The 11,315-nt window shown below is 39.9% G+C and overlaps 1 protein-coding gene across 9 annotated transcripts in view; it reads right to left on the bottom strand.

The window, feature by feature from the left end:
• Positions 1-1,156: 1,156 nt before the first annotated feature.
• The window catches only part of WDR89 (WD repeat domain 89), a 40,711-nt gene continuing 30,552 nt past the window's right edge, over positions 1,157-11,315 (bottom strand). For 5 of the 9 annotated variants that reach the window (XM_084630327.1, XM_084630326.1, XM_084630328.1 and 2 more), the window contains 2 exons: positions 7,250-7,339; positions 1,157-2,638 (listed from right to left, as the gene is read on the bottom strand). In XM_084630327.1, the coding sequence (XP_084486453.1) occupies positions 1,438-2,598 (1,161 nt within the window). In that variant the 5' untranslated portion in view covers positions 2,599-2,638; positions 7,250-7,339 and the 3' untranslated portion in view covers positions 1,157-1,437. The remainder of the gene's footprint in view (positions 2,639-7,249; positions 7,340-11,315) is intronic. The other 4 variants (XM_084630330.1, XM_084630332.1, XM_084630331.1 and 1 more) reach the window with 1 other exon arrangement.

The raw sequence follows: 11,315 nt of genomic DNA, 5'->3' as shown, positions 1-11,315 counted from the left end.
TACTTCACACTACAGGGTATTTTCAAGTTTAGATGCAGTCTATAAATATCTTCAAAGTACTTATATGTGTATTAAACTTACAATCCTTTTGATTTCCATGCTCTGTCTAGTCTGTAAAATATCAATTCTTCCATTTGTTTAAGCTTCACTGAAGCATAGTACTTATCTGTTAAATGTAGGGTAATTACTGATACATTTGATGTGAATGTTACTACAACCTTAGGGAGGGCAGAATACGATAAAGGCAACTTTCAGAGTACTGAGTGAGAGGCACAGAGGTTAAAATGTGCCAGAGGAGCAGAATGAGACAACCAACAACTTTGACGGTACAAGGTAATTTTTACACCACCCAATGGCTGTTTGGTGAGATTAGTGAAATCTCATTGCTCTTAGAGAGGTGTCCACAGACAGTAGTATTTGTGCTGTAAAGAGCCTAGTTACTTACTGTGCATATATTGCAGGGCAGAAGCTAAAGAGTTAAAAAGAAACTCTCTATAGGCAGGTTATTCCATAACTACATTCTGAAAGTTTTTCCTGTATCTTCTTATGAGGCATGTGGGATGGCACGTCAAAAACAGGTAGTGGACTAGATGGAGCATTGGGGAGATCATATGCATCAATTCCTATGACACACTGAGACTGACCTACCTCCTCAGTCTTTATAAGTGGTGCTTCCAGGTCAGTATTGAGATACATTGCCAGGATAGTGTGGGGTAGCTTGCAATTTTCATAGAGTGGGTGTGTTGATTGGAAAATAATCTCTCCAAATACTGTCAATTATAACACTTTTCATGAGCATAAAAAGAGGCTACAGGTACTTTGGATATAGTAAGTATTACTGTTTTCTAGAACAAACACACTTCTGCTATAAAGTGTGTTTGTGAACCACTGTTTATATACTTGTCATTAAATAGTGAGAGAATAGTGCAAAACAATACCCTTTCTCTATTTCATCAATAAGTACTTCCTCTAAGAATTAGTAAGGAACACTAAGTCTTTGATATATTTAGCAATTTCATTCAGTAAATTATCGGTAAGGCAAGTTAAGAAAAAGATGGCTACAAATCTGAAATTTTTTAAAACATGTCCAAAACATTTCACTGTGGGCAGTAATATAAAGTGTACAAGTTGCAGGCTTTTATTCTAATCCAAGATCTCTGTGCCAATATATTTTATTTGATATAATAAATTTGTTATAAAAATATACACTATTGTAAGACATACTTTGTTCAATGAATACAAAGTAAATGTTTACCCTTTTAATAAGTAACAGTTGCTTTTTTTTAAACAGTTATTCACGTGATAAAGTGAGGGTCATTTCTAGGTAAAATTTACATACTAAATTATATTTGCCACATAGTGCAAATAAATCACCATCCCAAATACATTGCTCAGAACAGTGAACTCTACAAATTTAATAGTCCCATTTTCATAATTTTACTTTTTCTTGCGTTTGAGAGAGGTGCTGTGAACTCTCACTTGCTGCTGAACAGAGGAAGCAATTTTCATAGATGCTTTCTTTACAAGGGACCTTTCCACAGCTCCAGGTTTCCATAACAACAGCTGTGCATCCTCTCCACCAGTCAACAAAGAATCATCTGTCATGTTCCAGTAGAATGAGCGAACTGTAGCAGAGTGCCCTCCAGGAAGGCTGCCCACAAGGCTCAGTCCATCAATGCCACAGTTTATTAGGTGAATGTTCCCCATAGCTGTTCCACCAACAACAAACAATTTGTCTGCCTTTTCATGGTACAAGCCACCTATCAGATAGTTTAAGTTGCTATTTTCAATGAAGACTACTTCTCTGACATCCAGAATCTGCAACAATGTCATTGGTTCCTCAGTATCTATTTGAGTAAGATCCCACCAACAAAATCCTTCAGTGTGTGTCATGCAATATACCTGTTTATAATCTTTCCCAGACCAACCAATAAAACTTACCGATGAATTCGAATTACAAGTTGCAATCAAAGCATCATCTTCATTTTCCTTGTTAATATCAAACACATTAACCAATCCATCAGTTGATCCAGAGACTACCAAATTGGGTTTGATAGGATGGAAACGTATTTTAGTGATATCATCATTGTGAGTCTCTGAATAGGTTCCTAAGGGCTCTTTAGCTGCGCATGCATAGTTTGTATTACTTCTTGCATCCCAAAACACCATGAATGTGTCCTCTTCAACTTTTTCTGTCCCAGCACAAACTATAAGATCACTGCAATTAATATCAAAACTGATGAAAATATTCGAAGGATAACCACGGAATGACTGTACAGTTTCCTGAGTAGCTAAGCGAATATCCCAACATTTTATTGTGCCATCACTGCATGCTGAAAACAACATATTCTCACTTGTATGAGCAAATCTGACTCCATTAAGTAACCCAGGATGGCCACTATACTCCCTTAGCAAGTGTAACGTTTCTCTATTATATACTTTAATTGATTTATTGGAACATGAAACAGCAACTAAGTGGTTGCTTTCTGCTTCGACAGATTTTGAAACATCTATATCCAGTAAGTAAGTGGGGTCTCCATTTAGTGCACAACGTTTTGCTATTCGCAGATTACCAAACTGTTCTTCAATCTTCTCCATAGTGGTTGTCAGAAAGACTGTACCCAAAGCTGGTAGGAATCTGCAATACATCAAATCCCAAATATATTATTTGAATTAAACAAGTTTCAATTATGCAGAAATTCCAGCTCTTAAAAATCTCTGAAACAGCAACTTTCACAACAGATCTCATGCATAAAAGTAGGTTTAAATTGTTCTTACACCACAGCTAGTGTCATTTGATATATACAGAAGAAGATAAAGCAGAGGTAAGTATGAATACAGCAGCTTGCTCCATCAGGAAACCATTCTGGTAAAACGTATTTTAAGGTAAGTATTTTAACTAAGCCTATAAAATCTTAATTGTTCTCTTTGTGAATCATTTGCAAGTTGTTCTAGCCAAATTTGCTTAATAATACTCATAAGTAGGAAAGCAACGTTCTTGACAAGTGGAAAGACACTCAAGTCAACACCCTAACCTGCTGAGCTATATGTAATATTACCTGAAATGCTACTTGGCAGTATGATGGTCAGTTAGGGTCGGATTTGCCTAAGGATGGCAAGATAGGTGCCTTGTGGGGTTAACAGAAAAGCTTAAACAGGGTAGATGCCTAACTCTCATTGGGACTTAGGCAATTAACCTGCTTGGGTGCTTTTCTAAACCCCATGAGGCACCTATCTGCATTTTTACACATCTAAACATATTTGTACATCTGGCCCTTAATGCAAAGGGTAAAATAAAAAATTAAAATACAAGTACTACAGTACATTTTTGTTTAAGGCAATCCAAGGTAGGATAACTTAGGAGTCATGGGATGAAATTGAGCAACAGAGAACAGCTTTTAGATTGTGGAACTGTCACTGAAGATCAATGGTGAATGTCCTATAGCAAATGAATTTTAAAAATAGACTGTATAAAGCACTTAATACACTATAGATAAAAACCTTACATTCAGATGCAATTTCTTCTGTGACATTACTGAACTGTCCTGTAAATGTAAGCTATTTCAGTAAAGTGCACAGGTCCTAAAATGTGCAGATTACTCATAAAAAAAATAATTTCCTAACATGAAAAGAATCCTATTCCAAAATATATGAAGTGCCCTACAGGAGATCTCTTTTTACCAAGCATATCCTGTTTTCTGTATTATAAAGCAGTAAGAAATTGTGAAACTACAATACAGGGTTGATGCCAATTCTGAATCAGAAAACTTAACACAGCCTTTAAATTGAGATAATTTGCCATGATGGCCAATTTCTAAGTTTCTGTCCGTTTACAGACTTTAGCCACTATAAAGGAACAAAAGTTTCTGAAATTTCATTTGGTTATGAAAACTTAACAGAAGTCAGACCACATGGCTGGCAAAGTTTACAGGATGGGCTGAGCTTTTTCTTTTTAAATAGAAATCAGCAACATAATTTCAATAAAAGTTATCTAATTGAAAAACCATATACCAAGTTCTGTGGGCCCAATTCTCCCTCCAGTGCCCTTCATCTTGTATAGATATTTATGCCATTGTAAATTGAGTATAAAACATTATTAAAATAACTCCCACAGATTTCACTGACAGCTTATGCAGACCCAGAAAACAGCAACTACTTGTGTCAACTGACCATTTTGCATGGGCTGGGGATTTGTGCAGAGGGAAGGGAATGACTGTCAGGAGGTAAGTGTGTGGATGGATTACAGAATCATAGAATCATACAATATTAGGGTTGGAAGGGACCACAGGAGGTCAACTAGTCCAACCCCCTGCTCAAAGCAGGACCAATCCCCAACTAAATCATCCCAGCCAGGGCTTTGTCAAGCCTGACCTTAAAAACTTCAAAGGAAGGAGATTCCACCACCTCCCTAGGTAACGCATTCCAGTGCTTCACCACCCTCCTAGTGAAAAAGTTTTTCCTAATATCCAACCTAAACCTCCCACACTGCAACTTGAGACCATTACTCGTCGTTCTGTCATCTGCTACCACTGAGAACAGTCTAGATCCATCCTCTTTGGAACCCCCCCTCAGGTAGTTGAAAGCAGCTATCAAATCCCCCCTTTCTTCTCTTCCGCAGACTAAACAATCCCAGTTCCCTCAGCCTCTCCTCATAAGTCATGTGTTCCAGTCCCCTAATCATTTTTGTTGCCCTCCACTGGACGTTTTCCAATTTTTTCACATCCTTCTTCTAGTGTGGGGCCCAAAACTGGACACAGTAGTCCAGATGAGGCCTCACCAATGTCGAATAGAGGGGAACAATCACATCCCTCGATCTGCTGGCAATGCCCCTACTTATACAGCCCAAAATGCCATTGGTCTTCTTGGCAACAAGGGCACACTGTTGACTCATATCTACCTTCTTGTCCACTGTAACCCCTAGGTCCTTTTCTGCAGAACGGCTGCCGAGCCATTGGGTCCCTAGTCTGTAGCGGTGCATGGGATTCTTCTGTCCTAAGTGCAGGACTCTGCACTTGTCCTTGTTGAACCTCATCAGATTTCTTTTGGCCCAATCCTCTAATTTGTCTAGGTCCCTCTGTATCCGATCCCTACCCTCCAGTGTATCTACCTCTCCTCCCAGTTCAGTGTCATCTGCAAACTTGCTGAGGGTGCAATCCATACCATCCTCCAGATCATTTATGAAGATATTGAACAAAACTGGCCCCAGGACCGACCCTTGGGGCACTCCACTTGATACCGGCTGCCAACTAGACATGAAGCCATTGATCACTACCCGTTGAGCCCGACAATCTAGCCAGCCTTCTATCCACCTTACAGTCCATTCATCCAGCCCATACTACTTTAACTTGCTGGCAAGAATACTGTGGGAGACCGTGTCAAAAGCTTTGCTAACGTCAAGGAACAACACGTCCACTGCTTTCCCCTCATCCACAGAGCCAGTTATCTTGTCATAGAAGGCAAGTAGAATAGTCAGGCATGACTTGCCCTTGGTGAATCCATGCTGACTGTTCCTGATCACTTTCCTCTCCTCTAAGTGCTTCAGAATTGATTCCTTGAGGATCTGCTCCATGATTATTCCAGGAACTGAGGTGAGACTGACTGGCCTTTAATTCCCCAGATCCTCCTCCTTCCCTTTTTTAAAGATAGGCACTACATTAGCCTTTTTCCAGTCATTCGAGACCTCCCCCAATCACCATGAGTTTTCAAAGATAATGGCCAATGGCTCTGCAATCACATCCACCAACTTCTTTAGCACTCTCGGGTGCAGCGCATCCGGTCCCATGGACTTGTGCTCCTCTAGCTTTTCTAAATAGTCCCGAACCACTTCTTTCTCCACAGAGGGCTGGTCACCTCCTCCCCACACTGTGCTGCCCAGTACAGCAGTCTGGGAGCTGACCTTGTTCGTGAAGACAGAGGCAAAAAAAGCATTGAGTACATTAGCTTTTTCCACATCCTCTGTCACTAGGTTGCCTCCCTCATTCAGTAATGGGCCCACACTTTCCTTGACTTTCTTCTTGTTGCTAACATACCTGAAGAAACCCTTCTTGTTACTCTTAACACCTCTTGCTAGCTGCAACTCCAAGTCTGATTTGGCCTTCCTGATTTCACTCCTGCATACCCAAGCAATATTTGTATACTCTTCCCTGGTCATTTGTCCCATCTTCCACTTCTTGTGAGCTTCTTTTTTGTGTTTAAGATCAGCAAGGATTTCACTGTTAAGCCAAGCTGGTTGCCTGCCATATTTACTATTCTTGCTACACTTGGGGATGGTTTGTCTCTGTAACCTCAATACGGATTCTTTAAAATACAGCCAGCTCCCCAGGACTCCTTTCCCCCTCATGTTATTCTCCCAAGGGGATCCTGCGCATCAGTTCCCTGAGGGAGTCAGAGTCTGCTTTTCTGAAGTCCAGGGTCCATATTCTGCTGCTCTCCTTTCTTCCTTGTGTCAGGATACTAAACTCAACCATCTCATGGTCACTGCCTCCCATGTACCCATCCACTTTTGCTTCCCCTACTAATTCTTCCCGGTTTGTGAGCAGCAGGTCGAGAAGAGCTCTGCCCCTAGTTGGTTCCTCCAGCACTCGCACCAGGAAATTGTCCCCCACACTTTTCAAAAACTTCCTGTATTGTCTGTGCACCGCTGTATTGCTCTCCCAGCAGATATCAGGGTGACTGAAGTCTCCCATGAGAACCAGGGCCTGCGATCTAGTAACTTCTGTTAGTTGCCGGCAGAAAGCCTCGTCCACCTCATCGCCCTGGTCCGGTGGTCTATAGCAAACTCCCACCACGACATCACCCTTGTTGCTCACACTTCTAAACTTAATCCAGAGACTCTCAGGTTTTTCTGCAGTTTCATACCAGAGCTCTGAGCAGTCATACTGCTTTCTAACATACAATGCAACTCCCCACCTTTTGTGTCGGGCCTGTCCTTCCTGAACAGTTGATACCCATCCATGACAGTACTCCAGTCATGTCATACAATCACAGAATCATAGAATATCAGGGTTGGAAGGGACCTTAGGAGGTCAAAAGTTATCCTACCAAGTCTCTGTTGTTCCAGTCATCATAATTCCCTTGACTGTGCCAGGACTTCCAGTTCTCCCTGCTTGTTTCCCAGGCTTCTTGCATTTGTGTATAGGCACTTGAGATAGCTTGCTGATCCTCCCGCTTTCTCAGTATGAGGCAGAAGCCCTCCCCTCTCATGCTCTCCTGCTCGTGCTTCCTCCCGGTATCCCACATCCCTACTTACCTCAGGGCTTTGGTCTCCTTCCCCCGCTGAACCTAGTTTAAAGCCCTCCTCACTAGGTTAGCCAACCTGCTTGCGAAGATGCTCTTCCCTCTACATGGGACAGTAAGGGAGGGCTATATTACTTGTTTTAGTTAAACCTTTTAAAATTTCCATGAAAAAAATTATCAGCTACCATGGGTTACCATAGAATGTTCTACAATATATCTGAATTTTATATTGTTATGGATTTGTCTGTAGTGTCTGGAAATAGATAATGGGGGGGGGCGCTGTTCATAATATGTAAAATATTCATCTTATGATGAAACAATCAGGGCCAAATTCACACCAAACATCAGTTTAAGTACACACTTACACTCACAAAAGCTTAATTCCCAAGTCACAAATAATCTCACAAAACTATTTGCTTCAGTAATATCCTGTGACAATAAGGTCCCCAGGTTAATATTCCACATCAAAGCAACCCTACAGAATACATCTGTAAGTGCATTTTTTTACCACAAAACGCAGACATCCTGTGGAAAGTCTCTTTCTCCCCAGAGAGAACGTACAATATTCTGTCTGGCACAAACGTGTGCACAAGCTTAATCATCACAATTTACTTCTTCCAAACCTGTCTGGATAGCTCTTCCAGATTAGGCAAGCATTCAGCAATGTAATTACATAAACATCGGCCAGTTCATAAGCACTGTTCAGTGGATTGTAAGCTCTTCAGAGCAGGGACTGCAACTTACTCTGGGTTCATTAAGCTATACCTACCTATATAGAGTGCTTTTTCAAAAATAATTATGTCCTTACTTTTCCTTGATATACTAATGGGGTGAAAAATACTCACCAGATAGTTTTATGACAGTACTTCAAAGATGAGGCAATGGATAAAAAAGACAAAAGACACAAACTATAGTTCTGAGAGAAAAAAAGTGGTTTAATTATTTAACAATGCTCAGATAAACCTGTGATCTGCTTTTTTAAAAAAAATTAAGGGAAAAACATAGATAATTTTATTAGTAACAGAAAGTAGAAATGGAACATGGCATATTTAGTCAAGATCACTGAAGAATTACAACAGAAACTTATGTTTTAAAAGAGTATTTCCAAATTTGTGCCTGCCTGTGGACGCAGAAGGGAAGTGGTCTGCAGAACCTGGGGTAATCTGAACTGTGATGATTGCAGAACATGTATATAGTGGGTCCCAGTCAGATTCTGTTTGTAAGAAAAAGGTAATTTTCCATATTGACTTAAATTTCTACCTCAAAATAATCAAACCTTTTTAGACTAGAAAGGTCAAGTAAACTCAGACAGACATTCTCCTGACAAATGTCAGCCATTTGGAAAGTAACCTGTTTTAACCTGTAATATTGTTTAATATTACTGACTTTGATAAAAGATATTATTCCATGTGCAATTTCTGCAACACTCATCTTGTGTGTCAAAAATTTTACTAACGCAGGGAAACATCAAATTATACCCTACAATGTGCACTGTCTGCAAAGTCCTACTTCAAGTTAACATATTGGGGTTCTCTAGAAAACAGAATGGCTTGGGGCATCTTCTAATTGTTTACTCCAAATTTTACAGTTTTAGTTGCTCTGAAATACTGGGGGAAAATGTTTTCATGTTTTCCAGAGAGATGTAATTTATATGTACTGGAAGGTGAGGGTGTATGGTCTTTCAATTCTATTTACAGCTGAAAGGGGTTTATGCTGCACTTGACAGCTAGCATGTCTCACTAAAACCTGTTATACTAATATGCAACAATCTCTGCTCTGGTGAAAAATACTTTAGTCTATTATGAATTCCTGATTGAAGGTTATATAAACAATTCATGCTGACTTCAGGGTGTAGCTGCCAGCCCTTCCTTTTCAGAAGGGGAAGTCACTGTTGTATTTTGGTGGGAGAGTTTAAATTGGAGGAATAGGATGTGTGTTAAATTTATGAGATAAATAGGAAATAATGATCTTCCAAGCACAACAGAAGATAACTAAGTGTTGGAATGCTGCCATTTACAAAAATATATAAGGCAAATGATGCTACGCACTCAAGAATGTAGTCTGTGATGCAGTGTTACCACACCCTCCATCCGCCAAGCCTGCAACAACTTTACTACTGTTTCAACAGGTCTCCTAATGTTTTGATCTTAGACACAGTAAAGCACCTATGAGATTAGAAACCAGGTGCTATCCTTGGAAAAGAGGGTGCACAGTTTGTAAATTAGGTTTAAAATTAACCTGAAAGGAAATTTCCTGCTGTTGTAATTTGTTTGTTTGTTTTTTTATAAAGTGTTTTTTATTTAAATCGTAGAAATGTGGGGCTGGAAAGGACCTCAAGAGGTCATCTAGTCCATCCCCCTGCACTAAGGCAGGACCAAGTAAACCTAGACCATCCCTGACAGGTGTTTGTCCAACCTGTTCTTAAAAACCTCCAATGACAGGGATTCCACAACCTACCTTGTTAACCTGTTCCAGTGCTTAACTATCCTTATGGTTAGAACATTTTTCCTAATATCTAACCTAGTCTCCCTTGCTACAAACTAAGAGGATTAATTCTTGCTGCACCCTTAGTGGACTTGGAGAACAAATGTTCACCGTCCTCTTTACAACAGGCTTTTACATATTTCAAGGCTATAATGTCCCCCCTCAACCTTCTCTTCTCTAGACTAAACATGCCCAATTATTTCAATCTTTCCTCACAGGTCATGTTTTCTAACCCTTTTATCATTTTTGTTCTTCTCCTCTGGACTCTCTCCAGTTTGTTCAAATCTTTACTGGCACCATTAGAGTTTTCAAAATATGCAGCTGGTTGACCAAACCCACAAGCGCACACAGCAACATACTGGGTGGATCAGTCTTATTGTTTAATTTGGTTGCTCACTCCCCAAACCTACAAGGATCCTGAACAGAGCTCACAACCATTAAAAAGAAATATGGGACAGGTGGTTTCATTTTTATTCCTAATGCTTAAAGCCTCTCCAATTAAGTAAAGGGGAAAGATTAATTTATTAAGTCCTTCATCATCTAGCTCTAGAATAAAGATATATATGTAAGCTGAGAGCACCAAGTAGAAAAAAATATTCCCTATACATTGTCAAGATTTGGACCAAATTTTTCATTTCTGTGAAAACAGGACAATATCTTTGGGACAACAAATGCTATATCATCACTACTAGAATTTTACCCAGTAGAGCTCTCCGAGGTACTAGCGAAACCTCATGACGCAACCTATGCATCAGATCCATGTCCTTCTTGACAGTGGAGGTTAGCAGGGAAGCACAGGGCCCAGTACGAACAGTGATTTTAAGTGCTGTTGTAATAACTGGGCCAACAAATTTACCCTAATTGTAAGCTCAGTTGTAAAAACTGCTTTCAATAAAGAATGTTATAAACAGGTGCGTGAGAACCAGACAAAGAGACTAAATTAGTCCAAACATAATAGGCCACACTGATATAATACAAGGACTGTGTTGAAATCATGCTTGGTTTAAAAAAAAAAAAAAAAAGGATGTGGAATCAGAAATTAATTGACCAAAATTGGTGTGTCAGATATTATGCCTAACTGATGGACAAAATAATGGGGGGGGAGGCCTATTCCTCCCATCACTCCCTTTTTGGATACTTGAAGACTTTGGGACCTTCATGTGACCCCAGATCTTCTTCATTCTAATATTAAGTGATGTCCTGATCAGACTGGGCTAGAGACAGGGACCCAGATAACATCACCACTTCTACCGGCTCCACAGAATCCAAACCACCACCTGGGATGAAACAGGATCAGACTTTACCAACAGCAGCAGCAACAGCAGCTCCAGGCCATCTCCGATAATTTCTTCTCTTTTCCCCCGATAGGACAGTTATTACCATCTTTGACACCATCCAAGAGACTGTCAAACAAGGGGGGAGGAGAGGTTCCTTCAAAAAACTCTCTCCAGCTAATGGGCACAGGGGATGTTCTTAAAATGAAAGCCTTACTTAATATTTTACATTTCAAATGCTTTAACTGTTTTTACTTCTTTTCTCAAAAAGAAAAGGCGTATTTGTGGCACCTTAGAGACTAATAAATTTATTTATTAGAG

The sequence above is a fragment of the Lepidochelys olivacea genome (assembly GCF_965140295.1).
Source record: "Lepidochelys olivacea isolate rLepOli2 genome assembly, chromosome: 6".
NCBI lineage: Eukaryota > Metazoa > Chordata > Testudines > Cheloniidae > Lepidochelys > Lepidochelys olivacea.
This window is presented reverse-complemented; position numbering and strand designations above follow the sequence as displayed.